Here is an 18,898-nt window from a genome sequence, read left to right as displayed (position 1 = left end):
AAGGTGAGACCCTGTCTCTACAAAAAAACATAGAAATTAGCCGGGTGTGGTGGCACACACCTGAAGTCCCAGCTACTCAGGAGGCTGAGGCGGGAGAACTGCTTGAACCCAGGAGGTTGAGGCTATAGTGAGCTGTGACTGTGCCACTGCACTCTAGACTGGATGAGAGTGAGACCCTGTCTTTTCTTTTCTTTTTTTTTTTTTTTAGATGGAATGTCACTCTGTCTCCAGGCTGGAGTGCAGTGGCGTGGTCTCAGCTCACTGCAACCTCCGCCTCCCAGGTTCAGGCGATTCTCCTGCCTCAGCCTCCCAAATAGCTGGGATCACAGGCACCCACCATTATAGCCGGCTAATTTTTGTATTTTTAGTAGAGACAGGGTTTCACCATGTTGGCCAGACTGTTCTTGTACTCCTGACCTCAGGTGATCCGCCCACCTCAGCCTCCCAAAGTGCTGGGATTACAGACGTGAGCCACAATGCCCGGCCATGACTGTCTTAAAACAAAAAAACAAACAACAGCAACAAAAACAAGAAGTGATGAGCACACAGATCTTTACAGAGGGAAGACCAATGGAAGACCCAAGGAGAAGATGGCCATATACATGCCAAGGAGAGAGGCCTCAGGAAGAACCAGTCCTGCCCTCACCTGGACCTTGCACTTCAGCCTCCAAAACTGTGAGAAAATAAATTTCTGTTGTCTAAGCCCCCAGGCTGTGGTACTTTGTTAGGGAAGCCTGAGTAAACACTGCAGAGGTTTTCTACAGACTAGACAGAAGAGACACGTGTCCCGGCAGCGGGTACCATCCCAGCTCCTAGGGCCCCCAGTCTTACAGGTCACGGATGACCTGGAAACTCCCTACCCCCACAATGCCCAGATTGGCAAAGCTGGGCCAGGACCCTCCACCAGCTCATGGAGGAGAAACCGACAAAAAGCCATTCATACTTGTCAGGAGCTTAGCCCTTTTTGGAACTCGACACCTTTTGTTTTTAAATGTCCTCCAGAGAAAGGAAGTGGAAGTACTGCCGGGGATTAGCCAAGCAGTGAAAAAACCACCTGCGAGACCTGAATTCCCCGCCGGCCTAGTGTCAGTCAGACCAGGCCACTTGTCCCCAGGACAGCAATGCTCTCGGCTTCCCTGCCTTTCAGAGCGGGTCCTTGGGAGTTCCCAGCCCTGCCCAACTGGGGATCTTCAGTTGCGTGGTTCTGGAACCTGTCCCCACCAGAGTCAGGGTGGGGACACCTGCAGACAGGGAGACACATTTCCACTTCACACACAAATGCACAGTTATACTGAAAAGCGGCCCACTGGTTTTCAAAGACCCTTAGAACGCCATCCCCGCTGCCCGGAAGGGGTCAGAGGTTAGACTGAAGCGGGCTCAAAGCAGGGTCTGCTCAATCACCAGCTCCAACCCTGGGATTCCTGTACCTTTTCCCCACCTCAAACCTCATCCTTCCTACAGATCTCTGGGGGCTGGCACCTGCTGGGGGAAAACAAGCAGGCCTCTTCTCTGGGCCAAACACACCATGCCTGGTGTAGGTACCATGAGGCCTGGGGATGTTAACATAACTCAGAAAATGCTTTGAGAACCAAACTCTTGTGCAACAATATGCCAGTTTAAAAACCTCAGGACACAGCAGGGCTGGGGGAAGCCCAGCCGTAGGGAGTGAGGCCTGGTGAGAGGCTGCCTGGAGGAGGTTTCTTCCCTGAGAATAATGGACACTTATTGTCCAGCTCCAGGGGCAGAGGGTCAGGGACTTGGGAGAAGTTCAGGGAGTCAGCCACTGGGCCAGGCCACCACAAGGTCACCCTGCAGAAGGGGAGAGGAATGTCCAAAGGAACTCTCAGATACACACTCATGCCCTAGTGTTACTGTCTGTAGCCCTCAGCTCAGGGATGGGCAGCTCGGCTGAAGGTCAAGGGGCAGCCTGAGCTCTCACACCTCCTGCCAAGTTGCTGGTGCTCAGGCCCCTGCCATGGGCTTCCTGCTGCACACAGGGCAGCACTGCCACCTTCACCAGTCACCTCAGAAAACTTATGGGGAATAACGAAACCAGTTCAATGATTGTTATTTTGGATATATACATGGATGTGGCCACTGCATCCATCCCTCATTCAGATGCCACTGCCTGGGGAGATGGGCCAGCTCTGCCACTGGCTCGTCCTTGCAGTGCCACGGTGAGCTCATTTCAAATTAGAGAACTCAGGCCGGGTGTGGTGGCTTACACCTATAATCCCAGCACTTTGGGAGGCCGAGGCGGGTGGATCACGTGAGGTCAGGAGTTCGAGACCAGCCTGGCCAACATGGTGAAATCCCGTCCTTACTAAAAATACAAAAATTAGCTGGGTGTGATGGTGCACGCCTGTGATCCCAGCTACTTGGGAGGCTGAGGCAGAAGAATCACTTGAACCTGGGAGGTAGAGGCTGTCATGAGTAGAGATCACACCACTGCACTCCAGTCTGGGCGACAGAGTGAGACTCTGTCTAAAAAAAAAAAAAAACAAAAAAAAAAAACGGGCCAGGTGTGGTGGCTCATACCTGTAATCCCAGCACTTTGGGAGGCCGAGGAAAGTGGATCATTTGAGGTCAGGAGTTTGAGACCAGCCTGGCCAACATGGTGAAACCCCATCTCTACTAAAAATACAAAAAAATTAGACAGACATGGTGGTGTGTGCCTGTATTCCCAGCTAGTTGGGTGGCTGAGGCAGGAGAATGGCTTGAACCTGGGAAGCGGAGGTTGCAGTGAGCCGAGATCGTGCCACTTCACTCCAGCCTGGGTGACAGAGCGAGACTCCATCTCAAAACAAACAAAAAACAAATTAGAGAACTCCGAGAACCTTCCAGCTCCAGGCCCAGGTTTCCCCTTTTTGCTACATTGGGACTTCCCGCTCCCCCCAGAGCAGGGTTTTTATAGTAAACATGGGGGTCACAGACTCTTGCTTCCTCTGTAACCCTAAGCAAACTCCAAAGGGTGGATGAACATGTGTGTGAGAGGCACAGGGGCTGGACCCTGCTGGAGTCATACCCACACCCACCTTTAGCTTGGCGGGGCCAGAAGAAACTCAGAGACGCCCGAGGAAAACCCGGTCGGCCAGGACCCTTCCTTCTGACCCCCAAATGAGCTGCCCCGACCCTTTGGCTGCCCCCCCATGCTCACAGGTCACACAGCTGATGCCTGGCACCATAGAGGTCCTGGTGGAGCGGGTGGTCACCTCGCCCCTGCTGACCCTGATCTGGCATCACGCAGGCACCCACCACCGTGCGGGGAGGAAGGGCTGCGCCGCTCTTGGAAAGGAGGTCCCCTTATATGGGAGGCGGAGAAATGACCCCTCCCAGCAGCTCTGGCCTCCCTCAGGTGGGCGTGGTAAACACACAGCCACTCAGGCACACCACATGAAAGTCAAAGATGGGACGTCTGTGGCAGCCGCCTCACCAGCCAAGACACAGTATAAAGGGACTTCTCAAACACAGGGACTTCCCCTGAACACTGAGTATCTCACACAACCTTAAAAAAGCGACTGCCGGCCAGGCACAGTGGCTCACGCCTGTAATCCCAGCACTCTGGGAGGCCAAGGCAGGCGGATCACAAGGTCAGGAGATCAAGACCATCCTGGCTAACACGTTGAAACCCCATCTCTACTAAAAATACGAAAAAAAAAAAAATTAGCCGGGCGTGGTGGCGGGCGCCTGTAGTCCCACCTACTGAGGCAGGAGAACGGCAGGAACCCAGGCGGCAGAGCTTGCAATGAGCCGAGACTGTGCCACTGCACTCCAGCCTGGGCAACAGGGTGAGACTCTGTCTCAAAAAAAAAAAAAAAAAAAAAGCAACTGCCACCAAAAAATTCAAAATGCTGTCAGAATCAATGGACACAGGCCGGGCGCGGTGGCTCAAGCCTGTAATCCCAGCACTCTGGGAGGCCGAGACGGGCGGATCACGAGGTCAGGAGATCAAGACCATCCTGGCTAATACGGTGAAACCCCGTCTCTACTAAAAAAATACAAAAAACTAGCCGGGCGAGGTGGCGGGCGCCTGTAGTCCCAGCTACTCAGGAGGCTGAGGCAGGAGAATGGCGTAAACCCGGGAGGCGGAGCTTGCAGTGAGCTGAGATCCGGCCACTGCACTCCAACTCGGGCGACAGAGCGAGACTCCATCTCAAAAAAAAAAAAAAAAAAAAAAGAATCAATGGACACAAAACCCTTGGGTGAAAGCTGGAGATGTGACAGGCTGTTTCGAGCCACCAACGCCTCTCAGCAAGACACTTCTTAACTACAAAAGGAAAACTAGTAACTTGCAGTGCAGGAACTTGGCAGATAACGCCTGAGCCCAGTGATCAGAGTTAACATCACCAGTAAGGGAATACGTCCAAGTTGCTGGCCACCAGGTAGAAAGCAACGAGAAAAACGTGTTTCTGGGATATCCTGCCAAAAATGCAGAACCTGAACCCGTTATGAGGAAGTACCAGACAAACCTGAACCGAGAGGCATTCTATAAAATAACGGGCCTGTACTCTTCAAAAATGTCAGCATCATAGAACACCAAGAAAGGCGGGAGAAGTGTTTCAGATGTAAGGAAAATAAACATATATTAAAATTAAGTCAACATACAAGCCAAGATTTTCCTTTGCTATCACGGACACTGTTAGTCCATGGACAAAAATCTCAACAAAGGCCGGCCACAGTGGCTCACGCCTGTCATCCCAGCACTTTGGGAGGCTGACATGGGCGGATCACTTGAGGTCAGGAGTTTGAGATCAGCCTGGGCAACATGGTGAAACCCCATCTCTACTAAACATACCGAATTAGCCAGGCATGGTGGCGCATGCCTGTAGTCCCAGCTACCTGGAAGGCTGAGGCAGGAGAATCACTTGAACGTGGGAGGTGGAGGTTGCAGTGAGCCGAGAGATCGCGCCATTGTACTCCAGCCTGGGCAACAAGAGTGAAACTCTGTCTCGGGTGGGAAAAAAAAAACAAAAACAAAAACATATATACACACACACACACACACACATATCAATAAAGTCCACCAATCAGGTAACAGTATTGTTCAGTATTAATTTCCTGCTTGGGTAGATGCCTGCGGTTCAGTAAGAGATTGTGCTTGTCTTCTGGAAATACATACTGAAGTATTGAGTATGTCACTCTTATTTTATGTTTAAATTTTTTCTCTCTCTCCTTTTTTTGTAGAGGCAGGGTCTCAGTATACTGGCCAGGCTGGTCTCCTGGCCTCAAGTGATCTTCCCACCTTGGGCTCCCAAAATGCTGGGATTAAACCACTGCACCCAGGCCCTGTCACTTACTCTTAAATGGTTTCAGAAAAAAGTAACTGGAGAGGATAAAGCTGATATGGTAACATTTAGGAAATCTGGAAAGCTAAAAATAATTTTTTAATTTTTTTGAGATAGGGTCTTGCTCTGTCGCCCAGGCTGGAGTACAGTGGCGCAATCTCAGCTCACTGCAACCTCTGCCTCCTGGGCTCAAGCGATCCTCTCATCTCAGTCTCCTGAGGAGCTGGGACTACAGCCGCACACTACCACGCTCCGCTAATCTTTTAAATTTTTTGTAGAGACAGGATTTCGCCATGTTGCCCAGGCTGGTCTCAAATTCCTGGGCTCAAGTAATCCGTCCACCTTGGCCTCCCAAACTGCTGGGACTACTGGCGTGAGCCACCGCGCCCAGCCTAAAAATAAATTATTGTTGAAATTGTATTTCAGTTTTTAAAAACTGTTACAGCCAAAAGACAACACAGTCTCCTAAAAGGAGTCTTGGGCTGGGTCAGAAGTAGATTCTAACCCTGAGCCTCTCCCTTACTAGCTATGTAGCTCTGGGCCATCACATCTGCAACGAGGGTAATCGCCCCACCCATCCATTCTGTTGGGTTACTTTTTTTTTTCTTTTTCTTTCTCTTTTTTTTTTTTTTTTTTTTTTTGAGACGGAGTCTCGCTGTGTCACCCAGGCTGGAGTGCAGTGGCCCGATCTCGGCTCACTGCAAGCTCCGCCTCCCGGGTTCACGCCATTCTCCTGCCTCAGCCTCCGAGTAGCTGGGACTACAGGCGCCCGCCACCTCGCCTGGCTAGTTTTTTTTTTTTTTGTATTTTTAGTAGAGACAGGGTTTCACCATATTAGCCAGGATAGTCTCGATCTCCCGACCTCGTGATCCACCCGCCTCGGCCTCCCAAAGTGCTGGGATTACAGGCTTGAGCCACTGCGCCCGGCCTCTTTTTCTTTTCTTTTTTTTTTTTTTTTGAGACAGGGTCTCACTCTGTCACTCCAACTGGAGTGCAGTGGTGGTCTCGGCTCACTGAAGCCTCAACTTCCTGGGCTCAAGTGATCCTCCTGCCTCAGCCTCCCAAAGTGCTGGGATTACAGGTGTGAGCTACCACCTCTGGCCCTGTTGGGTTATTGGTGATTAGTGGGCTAATGAATGGAATAGCACTCTGCAAACATCAGGGGCTAGACACAGCTCATGCTGAAATATGGTTTCCTGAGGATGAGGTCTAAACTGCCTCCTCTCTCTGGAAAGGGGGCCACGGTAGGTATAATGATGGGGCCCCAGGCGGCCACGCAGGTGCTCTCCTAGGAACTTGTGCGTGTGCAGGATTCTCTCTAACCTCCTGCCTTTATGTGACTGTAATCAGTTTTAGCGATGGTTTCTGTCACTTCGCATTGTATCATATCATTAAAAAAAAAGACTTAACAGAATTCAAAACCAGTATCTAAGAGCTGCATACCATTTCAGAAGGGGAAGGTAGACTCTTAACTTCCTGTTCCCCCACTGCTGGACATTGAGGTTACTTCCAAATTCTCACCATGATAAGTGCCTCACAAGCAGCTTTGTACATAAAGCTTTGTATGTATTTTAGATTATCTCCTTAGACTAGGCTCTGGTAAATAGGATTACTGGATCAAGGGGTATGAACCGAATACTTTCTACAAAGACTATTTCAATTCACACCATCAATAATACTGTAGAAAAATGCCAGTGAAACTGGCATTTATCATGTTTGTATTCTGCCTTACTTTTTTTTGATATGGAGACTTGCTCTACCACCCAGGCTGGAGTGCAGTGGCACGACTGTGGCTCACTGCAACCTCCACTTCCCAGGTTCAAGCGACTCTCCTGCCTCAGCTTCCTGAGTAGTTGGGACTACAGGCATGCATCACCATGCCTGGCTAATTTTTGCAATTTTAGTAGAGATGGGGTTTCCCCATGCTGGCCAGGCTGGTCTCAAACTCCTAACCTCAAATGATCCGCCCACTTTGGTCTCCCAAAGTGCTGGGATGTACAGGCATGAGCCACCACGCCCAGCCCTGCCTTACTATTTTTTTCCTCCTAATTAAATAAGGAAATGGTACCTTATTGTTATAACTTACACTGCTTTGAATATTAATGGTATATGATATATATTTATCAACTGCTGTTACTATTTTGCTTGAGTATGTCTTTTGTCCATTTTTCAGGATATTTGTGGGTTTAAAAAAATTGAATTCCTAAACGCACATTAGAATAGGGATATCAACTTTTGTGTTGTCATATTTTAAAATACTTTCCAAAACTGAAAGCTTTGAAGAGGACTGAATTCCAGCAGTATGAAATGGTTAAAAAGTGGATAATCACGTATCTATGCCTGAAGGTGGTATTTCTCACATCAATAGATCCTGCAAACAATAAACTAATATTCCAAAGAAATTTTACTGGAAATACATTGGAGAGTCCTTAGTAAGGTCATTGGCAATACAGTCTAGGAAGATCTAGGTCAACAGATGAACCTGTTAGACAGGTTTAACCAATTCCCTTAGACTAGTCTGAATGCTGAGAACTCCAGAGAATAAATTGTCAAACTCCCTCTCTAGCTTGGATACAGGTAATTTTATTTTCTTTTAAGAGGCAGGCAGGTCACATTCAACAGACAAGATGAATAAGTTGCTTTTCTTTTCTTTTTTCTTTCTTTTTTTTTTTCTTTCTTGTTTGAGACAGGGTGTTGCTCTGTCTGCAGTCATAGCTCACCATAGCCTTGACCTCCCAGGTTCAAGCGACCCCCACAGGGTCCCTAATGAGAACCAAACAGAAAAACCCCCAACTCAGGTTTGTTGGGCAATCCTTCTTTTCCACAGAAGCTGGACCAGGTTCTGTTATCGTTTAAAAAATATACTATGTTGAATATTTTTAAAGACAAGAAGGGAAAGAGAACAGGTTCTTGCAAAGATAGGTACAGCCTCGACTCCTTTCAAGTACACGCGATCTCCCGAGTACTCGCTGCCCACACCCAGCCAAGTCATCACGGGACCCAGACAGTGTCAGACGGGATGCTGCCGGGAAAGCAAGGCGGGGCCCTGTTCCGTGGGGCCCTGCAGCATTTGAGCCACAGTTTGAATGATGTGTTGCAAAGAGTTTTTACTTGCATAGCTGAGAAGCAGGTCACTTCGTTTCTCAAGAACCAGCCGGCCTCAGTGCACAACTGAAGGTCAAGCGACTCTTACAGCCCTGTAGCCTCACCGTGTGACACCCAGGTGACCTGTCTCTGCCAAAGTGCTGACTGTGCTCGCAGTCCTTGGAAGGCACTTAAGTTTTTAATAGAAAGGACCTATAATTAGGGCAGTATCTGGTGCTCTGATCTGGGAGTAGGAGAAAAGGAAAACAGCCCCTAGGATTCCTGCCCACAGTTCAGCACAGGACGCCAGGAGATTTTCAAAACCTGACATTCCCCAGAGATTTTCAAAACCTGACATTCTTCAGCGAGGCTTATGTGAAAGATGCTTGAACCGCAGAGTAAGGTCTCGGCTCTTCCCCACTCTCAGAGAGCCTCCAGGAGGACTCCGAGACTCCCAGACCAGCCCTCCGCCCCCGACCTCAATCTCAGAATAACTGAACTCTGGAAAGTCAAGATCACCAAGAACAGAAATACAAGAGGCTGGGGCCTGAGTTTAGAAACGACCAAAGACAGAATAAAAAGGACAGTCCTTTGTAAACTGTACAGCAGACACAGGGCAGCTTGGGAGTGGCGGAGTGCACCAAGCTCACTGTGGCTTGGGGTGGGGTGGTGGGGTGTGACTAGGAGTTGCCGGCTCTCCAGCCCGGGACAGTTACCCAACTCGTCTCCCAGCCTGTTTCCCCATGGGCAGCCGAGACGGCCAGGACATAGTGAAGCAGGTCACAAGGGGCTCAGAGTGTCCTCCCCTGCCCCGTCCAAGGAAACAGGGCCCGGCTCTGGGGGCGAACTCTGACCCCAGTACCCCAAGTGGCTGTGCCCTGGGGCAGGCACAGAGGAGCTCCCTCGGGAGCGAATCTCGGGTAGTTCTGGCCTCCTCCCGCTGGCCCAGGGCTGCCCCGGGGGCGCCAGCAGGCACTGCTCGCTGTGGGTAGGGGGGTGCAAACTAGACGCGGCCTCCGGGAGGGCAAGACCGGGAGGGGTCGGCCTGTGTCGGGGGCTACTGGAAAAGCAGCGCCACCGCCACCCACCTGACGACATGGAAGGCCCAAAGCAGGCGGTCTGTGCGGGGCCCGCGCGAGGCGCGGACGATGCTGAGATACAGGTAGAACGCAATGGCTACGGTCCAGAAGAAGGAGCTGGTGTTGGCGAAGGTGGACAGCGCGCCCTGCAGCACGCAGTCCCACGACGGGCCCGCGAAGTCCTGCAGCACTCCGTAGAAGTAGGAGGCGGCCGAGAGCAGGTCGGCCAGCGACAAGAAGAGCAGCAGGCGCCGTGCCCGGCTGCGCAGGTCGGGCCACAGGGCGTGCGTGGCCACCAGCAGGCCCGAGCCGAGCGCGGAGAGCGCGCACGACAGCAGCACCACGGTGCGCTCCGACGGCACCAGCTCGGTGGGCGGCGCGGCCTGCGGCATGGCGTGGGGGACCAAGAGCCAGAGCGCCGCGAGGGCAGAAGCCGGGCCGCGCGTGCGGCCACCGCCGCCGCCGTCTGGGCAGCTAGACGCCCGAGGCTCGCGTCTAGGCGCCCGCCCCACCCGCGTCCGGCCGCTCCCCGCCCATCTGGGCTCTGGGTCCTGAGCCCCGCCCACGCCCAGGGCCTCGCCCCTATATCCCGGTCTGAGCCCCGCCCAGGTGCCCCTCCTCGTCCCGTTTCTCCGGGCCCTGAGCCCCGCCCCCTCCACGCCCGTGTGGCTTCCAAGCTCCACCGGGTGCCAGAGGCTCCTGAGCCCCGCCCACGCCCTCACACCACGTCCCTAAGCCCCTAAGCCCTTAAGCCCTACCCCCTGTCCCTCCACACTCTGCCAGGCCCACCCCTGCTCTTGCCAGGTGTCTGGGACGTCCAGTCCTGTGAGAGGAAGGACTGGCATTTTTAGGGCTCGTATTACTTTCCCTCTTTTCAGCCAGCATTCTGTGTGTGTTGTGAGTGGAAGGGCGTGAGGATCAGAGGCGTTCTTTCCACTAGCAACAGAAGCAACTCTCGGGTGTGATCCTCATTCCTTAAGCCGTGATCCCGACGTGTTCACAAGTTGGTGGTGATGACTTGGGGAAGCCGGTGTTTCCAACTTTTCTTAAAATAAACATGCTGTTTTTAAAAAAATAGCGAACTAGGTGTGATTTTTAAAAAATGAAATGCTAGGCCGGGCGCGGCTTTTTCTTGTTTTAGAATTTCATACTTTTCAATTAAGATGTAGTTCACATACCGCAAAATTGGCCCTTTTAACTAAACAATTCAGTAGTATGTTCACAAGTTTGTGCAACCATCGTTATTATCATTATTATCTAATTCTACAACATTGTCATCACCCCAAAAAGAAATCCTTATCCCTTAGCCGTTAGCCCTTAGTCATTCTCCCCTAAGCCCTGGCAACCACTCTTCTACCGCGGATTTGCTTGTTCTGTACATTTCCTATAAGTAAAATCGTATGCTCTGTGTCCTTTATGTCTGACTTTTTTCACTTAGCACGTTTCTGAGGTTCATCGTAGCATATAGCAGTGCTTCATTCCTTTTACTGCCCAATCATATTCCATTATATGGATATACCACTTTTTTTTTTTTTTGTATAGACCGAGTCTCCCTCTGTCGCCCCGACTGGAGTGCAGTGGCATCATCTCGGCTCACTGCAACCTCTGCCTCCCAGCTTCAAGCAATTTTCCTGCCTCAGCCTCCCGAGTAGCTGGGACTACAGGCACATGCCGCCACACCCGGCTAATTTCTTTTCTATTTTAGTAGAGATGGGGTTTCACCGTGTTGCCCAGGCTGGTCTTGAACTTCTGAGCTCAAGCGGTCTGCCTGCCTTGGCCTCCCAAAGTGCTAGGATTACAGGCATGAGCCACCGTGCTCAGCAGGATGTACCACATTTTACTTAGCTATTATTCATTAGCCCATGGACATTTGGGTTGTTAACACTTTTTAACTATTATGAATAATATCACTATGAAAATTTGCATACAAGTTTTTTGTGATGTATGTTTTCAGTTCTCCTATGTGTATACCTAGGAATGGAGTTGCTGGGCCATATGCAACTTTATATTTCACCTTGTGAGGAACTGCCAAGGTGTTTTTCAAAGTGACTGTACATTTCATTTAAATTTGCACCAGCAATGTATGAGGAATTTCTCTACATTCTTTCAACACTTTTTTTGAGACAGGGTCTCTGTCACCGAGGCTGGAGTGCAGGCACAACCACAGCTCACTGCAGCCTCAAATTACTGGGCTCAAGCAATCCTCCCAAATTGGCCTCCCCAATAGTTAGGACTTCAGGTGCATGTCACCATGCCCTACTAATTTTTTTTTTTTTTTTTTTTTTTTTTTTTTTTAAGACTGAGTCTTGCTCTTGTTGCCCAGGTTGGAGTGCAGTGGTGTGATCTAGGCTCACTGCAACCTCTGCCTCCTGGGTTCAAGCAATTCTCCTGCCTCAGCCTCCCGAGTAGCTGGGATTACAGGTGTACACCACCACGCCCTGCTAATTTTTGTATTTTTAGTAGAGACAGGGTTTCACCATGTTGGCCAGGCTGGTCTCGAACTCCTGACCTCAGGTGATCTGCCCGCCTTGGCCTCCCAAAGTGCTGGGATAACAGGTGTGAGCCACCTTGCCCAGCCCCCACTAAATTTTTTTTTTTGGAGATGGGGTCTCACTATGTTGCCCAGACTGGTCTCAAACTCCTGCCTTGACCTCCCAAAGTGCTGGGATTACAGGTGTGAGGCCACCTCACCCAGCCTTCCAACATTTTTTATTATTTTTGTGATAATAGCCATCATAGTGGGTGTGAAGTTGTTCCTCACTGTGGTTTAGATTTGCATTTCTCTGATGAATAATGACCTCAAACATCTTTCCATGTGTGTATTGGACATTTGCATATCCTCTTTGGAGAAATGTCTATCCAACTAACTTTCTCTTTTCTTTCTCTCTTTCTTTCTTTCTTTTCTTTTTTTTTTTTTTTTTTTTTTTTTTTTTTCTCAGACTGAGTCTCACACCGTCACCCTGGCTGGAGTGCAGTGGCGTGATCTCAGCTCACTGCAACCTCCACCTCCCAGGTTCAAGCAGTTCTCCTGCCCCAGCCTCCCGAGTAACTGGGATTACAGGCGCCAGCCACCACACGCAGCTAATTTTTGTATTTTTAGTAGAGACGGGGTTTCACCGTGTTGATCAGGCTGGTCACAAACCCCTGACTTCAAGTGATCCACCCGCCTCAGCCTCTCAAAGTGCTGGGATTACAGGCATGAGCCACCACACCTGGCCAATTTTCTTTCTTATTTTTAAATTGGTTTGTCTTTTCGTTGTTGAGCTGCAAGAGTTCTTTATGTATTCTAGTTATTACCCTCTTACCAGCTGTGTGATTTGCAAATATTTTCTCCCATGTTGTGGGTTGTCTTTTCACTTTCTTGATAGTGTATTTCAAAGGAAAAAAGTGGTTTTTGACGATGTCCAATTTGTCCATTTTTTTCTTTGGTTGCTTGTGCTTTTGTTGTCACGTCTAAGAAACCAGCACCTATGCCAAACTCATGAAGGTTTGCATCTCTGTTTTGTTTCTTTCCAGCACCTCACTTTTATGGTTACTGTAGCTTTATAGTAAGTTTTGAAATTGGGAAGTGAGTCCTTCAAGATTATTTTTTTCTTTTTTTTGAGATGGAGTCTCACTCTGTTGCCCAGACTGGAGTGCAGTGGTTTGATCTCAGCTCACTGCAACCTCTGCCTCCCAGGTTCAAATGATTCTCCTGCCTCAACCTCCCGAGTAGCTGGGACTACAGGCGCCCACTACCACACCTGGCTAATTTTTGTATTTTTAGTGGAGGCAGGGTTTCACTATGTTGCTCAGGCTGTTCTCAAACTCCTGACCTCAAGTGATCTGCCCGCCTCAACCTCCCAAAGTGCTGGGATCACAGGCTTGAGCCACCATGCCCCACCCTTCAACATTGTTTTTCTTTTCCAATATTGTTTTGGCTATCCGATGCCCCTTGCAATTCCCTATTAATTTGAGAATCAGTTTTTCCATTTCTGCAAAAGAAATGGAAAAGATTGATAGAGATTGCTTTGAATCTGTAGATAAAAGTGGAGAATAATGCTATATTAATAATATGAGATCTCCTTATCCATGGACCAAGGATGTCTTTCCATTTATTTAGCTTTTCTTTAACTTCCTTCAGTGATATCTTATAGTTTTTGGTGTACATTAGGTTTGATTTCGCATTTGGTTCATAGAAAGCAAATATTATCTTTGTATATCTAACTTTAAAAAAATTGTTTTGGCCGGGTGCAGTGGCCTGTAATCCCAGCTCTTTGGGAGGCTAAGATGGGAGAATCACTTGAGAGGCCAGGAGTTTAAGACCAGCCTAGATGACTTAGTGAGACTCCATCTCATACAAAAATAAAATAAAGGCCAGGCATGGTGGCTTACGCCTATAATCCCAGCACTTTGGGAGGCCGAGGCAGGCAGATCACCTGAGGTCAGGAGTTCCGAGACCAGCCTGACCAACATGGTGAAACCCCATCTCAACTAAAATTACAAAATTAGTTGGGCATGGTTGCAGGGTGTAATCCCAGCTCTTTGGAACCTGAGGCAGGATAATCACTTGAACCTGGGAGGCAGAGGTTGCAGTGAGCCGAGGTTGCACCATTGCACTCCAGCCTGGGCAACAAGAGTGAAACTCTGTCTCAAAAAAATAAATAAATAAAAATAAAAATAAAATTGTTTTATGAAATATTCATATTGAAAAGTGCCTAAAATACAAATGTACAATGTATTAGATAATTATAAACAGCCATCCAGGGCAAGAAATATAACATTACCAGCATACCACAAACCTCCCACAAACCCCTTCCCCCTCAGTCATTTCCTTGCTTTTTTTTTTTTTGCCCAGGCTGGTCTTTAACTCCTGGGCTCAAAGGATCCTCTGGCCTCAGCCTCCTAAGCAGCTGGGACTACAGGTAGGAGCCACTACTGGAGGCTCTTGCTCTTACCCATCCATGTATGCATCCCTGAACAAAACAGTGCAGTTTGCCTGTCATTGAGCTTTATGTAAGCGGAATCATACTCTCTGTTCCCTTTTGTGTTTTCTGTATTTTGTTCAACCTTATTTTTGTGAGATTCATCCAACCTCTTACTATTTGCTACATGCAATTCATTCATTTTCACTACTGTATAGTACTCCACTGTATAAATAATTCCATTGTATAAATAATTGTGTATTTATCCATTCTATTGTTTTTGGACATTTGGGTTGTTTCCGGGTTTTGGCTATTAGAAGCAATGCTGGAATAAGCATAGATTCTTTTTTAATCAGAAAACAAGTTACTACAGGCAGTTCTCAGCAGTGCGAGCAAACGTATTTGTGGAGTTTGTTCTGCAGAGAGCTAAGAGCGGCTGCCTTCCTTCCAAGTCACTTGTGATCGTTCAAAAGACCCCTGACCTCCTCCTGAGAGGACCCCAGACCATAAACAGAACCTGGCTGAGAGTTCTGTCAATGAAGCCTCTCAGCTTTTCTCTGATGGAAATAGCTTTAAGTTTGGCTTTTGCAATCAGCCTGGGGCTTTGGACTACGGCAAGGCAAGAGTCTGGAATGGATTCTGCCTCCCCAGAGCTCGGTCATTTAATCCTTGGGGTATCTGGAGGAGCGGGGAGGAGATGGGGCACATGAGAGGTCTTGTAGCAACCTGCTTCGTCAGCAGATCAATTTTGACTAGATCTTTCCTGCTTTATTGAGATTGAAGTGCTTTGCCTAAATCTCCAGGTGAGCAGCTGGCTGTTTTACAAGCATTTATTTTTATGTTTTTTTCCCCACCTCCCACCCTCGCTTATAGACCATTTTCATCAGGAAATTGCTTGGCTTTTTTTGCACTGGGAAACAACATTCAAAGAACTTTCATACTTCCTACACCTAGGGAAAAACTGTGAAAGACGTGCAATGATATAGCTTCAAATTGCTTAGATTTAAATGTGAAGCTAATTTTACACTGTCCAGGGTCATGGATGTTGTCTAGATGGGTCCAGGCATTTATCAGGAGGTGGGAACTGTGACTCCCATCGCAGCTGGGATCTGAAGTAGCCCAGCATGGTCTCCACTAAAGGGAGTTTGGGGTTCCTGACCCTGGGACTCTCAGAGCTCCTGGGGCTCCGCTCCTCCTTGGGGGACTCTGGGGAGGTCTGACTGAGAAGAATAAGCCTAGAGAAACCCCAGGCTCTGAGCTGTCTCTAATGATCCCTGCCCCAGATGGTGTGGGATGTCCCATTAGCCACATTTTCAGTTTCCGGTCTTTCAGGACCCCCTCTCCTGCCTCATCTTTGGGGGAACTGGTAAGAAACCCAGATGCATCTTCTTTGGACCCTGAGTTGTTTCTCTAGTAGCTGTGCCAAGCCAGCTGGCAGTTGTCTGCTGCTCCATGTCCAGTGTCCAAGGGGGCCGTGTCCCATGTCCTCACACATCATCACAACCTCGCTTCACCCTACTTGTCTGGCTGCAGAGCTAGGGCCCAGACCCAGAGAGGCCCCATCACAGTGGCGAGCAGCCCCCGGAGAAAGCTAGTTTTTGGGTTACTTTCTCCTCCTCCTCCTCCTCTCACCCCAGGAACTGGCACAAGATTCTCCTCTGACAAGCACAATAGAGGTGACAGTTTGGTGTCTCTCATTTGGAGGAATCTGAAATGATTTTTCTGAGGTCAACTCAAACGTAAGTCACAAGCCACAAACGTAGTTTTAAAACTGGAACAGAGGAGGGACTTTCAGCTCGGGCTGGCCACCTTCCTCATTTCCCTGTTTGAAAGGTGAGTGTGGTACAGGCTCTGCCACTGATCACTGCCCGAATCATGAAGGGAGGGAACTCATGCTGCTCCTTCCTGCCTGGGGACCATGGTGAGTGTCTTAGTCAGGGCTCTCTAGAGAGCCCGAACTAATAGCATAGATGTAAATATAAAGGGGAGTTTTTTGTTTTTGGTTTTTTTGGTTTGTTTTTTTTTGAGATGGAGTCTCGCTGTGTCGCCTAGGCTGGAGTGTGGTGGTACAATCTCAGCTCACTGTGACCTCCGCCTCCTGGGTTCAAGTGATTCTCCTGTCTCAGCCCCCTGAGTAGCTGGGCCTACAGGTACACGCCACCATGCCCGGCTAATTTTTGTATTTTTAGTAGAGACAGGGTTTCTCCATGTTGAACAGGCTGGTCTTGAACTCCTGTCCTCAGATGATCCACCTGTCTCATCCTCCCAAAGTGTTGGGATTATAGGCGTGAGCCACCACGCCCGGCCAAGGGGAGTTTATTAAGGAGTTTTTGTTTGTTTGTTTGTTTGTTTGTTTTAGGCAGAGTCTCACTCTGCCACCCAGGCTGGAGTGCAGTGACGTGATCTCCGCTCACTGCAAGCTCCGCCTCCCGGGTTCACGCCATTCTTCTGCCTCAGCCTCCTGAGTAGGTGGGACTACAGGTGCCCACCACCACGCCCAGCCAATTTTTTTTTGTATTTTTAGAAGACACGGGGTTTCACCATGTTAGCCAGGATGGTCTTGATCTCCTGACCTCATGATTCACCCGCCGCGGCCTCCCAAAGTGCTGGGATTACAGGCGTGAGCCACCGCGCCCGGCCAAGGAGTTTTAACTCACGCAGTCACGAGGTCCCACAATAGGCTGTCTGCAAGCTGAGGAGCAAGGAAGGCAGTCTGCGTCCCAAAGCTGAAGAACTTGGAGTTCGATGTTTGAGAGCAGGAAGCATCTGGTAAGGAAGAAAGATGTAGGCTGGGAGGCTAAGCTGGTCAATCTCTCCACGTTCTTCTTCTTTTTTTTTTTTTTTTTTTTGAGATGGAGTCTCGTGCTGTCGCCCAGTCTGGAGTGCAGTCACACCACTATGTCCGGCAATTTTTGCATTTTTGGTAGAGACAGGGTTTCACCATGTTGGCCAGGGTGGTCTGGAACTCCTGACCTCAGGTGATCCACCTGCATCAAACTGCTGGGATTATAGGTGTGAACCACCTTGCCTGGCCTTCTCCATGTTCTTCTACTTGCTTTTATTCTGGCCGAGCTGATAGCTGATTAGATGGTGCCCCCCAGATTGAGGGTGGGTCTGCCTCTCCCACCCCACTAACTGAGATGTTAATCTCCTTTGGCAACACCCTCACAGACACACCCAGGAACAATACTTTCCAACCTTCGATCAAGTTAACATTCAATATTAACCATCACAGTGAGCAACGGTGAACCTCCAGCATCCCCAAGGAGGCCCTGCAACCCCTTGGCATGTTCACGTGACCATTGGGCCACACAGATAGAGAATAGGGCAAGCCTGGCCAGCACCGTTGCTGGAATCAGGAGTCTCCTCTTCAAGGGACCCCATCTGGTGGGTGTATTTTCCTTCAGGAGCCCTCTGATCTCAGTGGGATGTGTTTAACCTCTCCCTGATCACCTTGAGCCTTGCCCCTCCCTACCCCAACACTGAAGGCTGCTGCCCCCGCTTGCTGTGCACCCGGCCCTCTGACCTGCACACATCTTAGAAAGAGCCTGGTCCTGGCTGGGCGTGGCGGCTCACGCCTGTAATCCCAGCACTTTGGGAGGCCGAGGCGGATCACGAGGTCAGGAGATCAAGACTATCCTGGCTAACACGGTGAAACCCCGTCTCTAGTAAAAATACAAAAAAATTAGCCGGGCGTGGTGGCGGGCGCCTGTAGTCCCGGCTACTCGGGAGGCTGAGGCAGGAGAATGGCGTGAACCCGGGAGGCGGAGCTGGCAGTGAGCCGAGATAGCGCCACTGCACTCCAGCCTGGGCGACAGAGCGAGACTCTGTCTCAAAAAAAAAAAAAAAAGAAAAGAAAGAGCCCGGTCATGGGAGCTCTTCCACTGCAGCAGCTCCCGGCGTGGCCACTGCCCTGCAGTTCCTAGCTGCCTGGGTGAAGAGGAGCCGGACTAATGAGAGAACAACCTGGCCAACGTGGCGAAACCCCGTCTCTACTAAAAATATAAAAAATTAACCAGGCATGATGGTGGGTGCCTGTAATCACTGTGGGAGTTTGCACTGAGCTGAGATTGCACCACTGCACTCCAGCCTGGGCGACAGAGAGAGACTCCGTCTCAAAAAAAAAAGAAAAAAGAAAAAAGAAAAAAAAATATGGATGGGGATGGGGGACAATTCAGCTCACAACAGGGATCTTTCTGGACACTCAGAACCAAGCTTTAATAGCTTGACAATGTCTTTCAGTCTGAAACGCAGAGACACTGCCAACCCAGGGCCTGCCCTCCATCACAGGAAGAAGCCACACCATGAGCCTCGTGCCAGCAAAATGTGGCTGTGGTTGCTTGCTGAAGGGCAAGGCTGATGGGTGTTACTTCACTCTGGCTTTCAGAGTCACAGGAAGAGGCTGCGCAGGGAACAGGAGTCAACTGTTCCCCAATTCCTGTGGCGCCTGAGCAAGAGAATAGGAGTGTGAGCCCAGGGCTTGGGGCAGACATGGGCAGATGCTCATGTGTGTGGGAATGGCTGCTGGAAGCCCATGCGTGGTCAC

General features: G+C 49.6%; 1 protein-coding gene across 21 annotated transcripts in view; it reads right to left on the bottom strand.

The window, feature by feature from the left end:
- Nucleotides 1–10,094, bottom strand: part of GPR157 (G protein-coupled receptor 157) — a 34,037-nt gene extending 23,943 nt beyond the window's left edge. For 20 of the 21 annotated variants that reach the window (XM_077976002.1, XM_077976084.1, XM_077976017.1 and 17 more), the window contains exon 1: nt 9,458–10,058. In XM_077976002.1, the coding sequence (XP_077832128.1) occupies nt 9,458–9,840 (383 nt within the window). In that variant the 5' untranslated portion in view covers nt 9,841–10,058. Of the gene's footprint in view, nt 1–9,457 lie in introns of all 21 variants that reach the window. The other variant, XM_077975970.1, reaches the window with a different exon arrangement.
- Between the last annotated feature and the right edge of the window lie 8,804 nt (nt 10,095–18,898).

The sequence above is a fragment of the Macaca mulatta genome, chromosome 1 (assembly GCF_049350105.2).
Source record: "Macaca mulatta isolate MMU2019108-1 chromosome 1, T2T-MMU8v2.0, whole genome shotgun sequence".
In the NCBI taxonomy this organism is placed as follows: domain Eukaryota; kingdom Metazoa; phylum Chordata; class Mammalia; order Primates; family Cercopithecidae; genus Macaca; species Macaca mulatta.
This window is presented reverse-complemented; position numbering and strand designations above follow the sequence as displayed.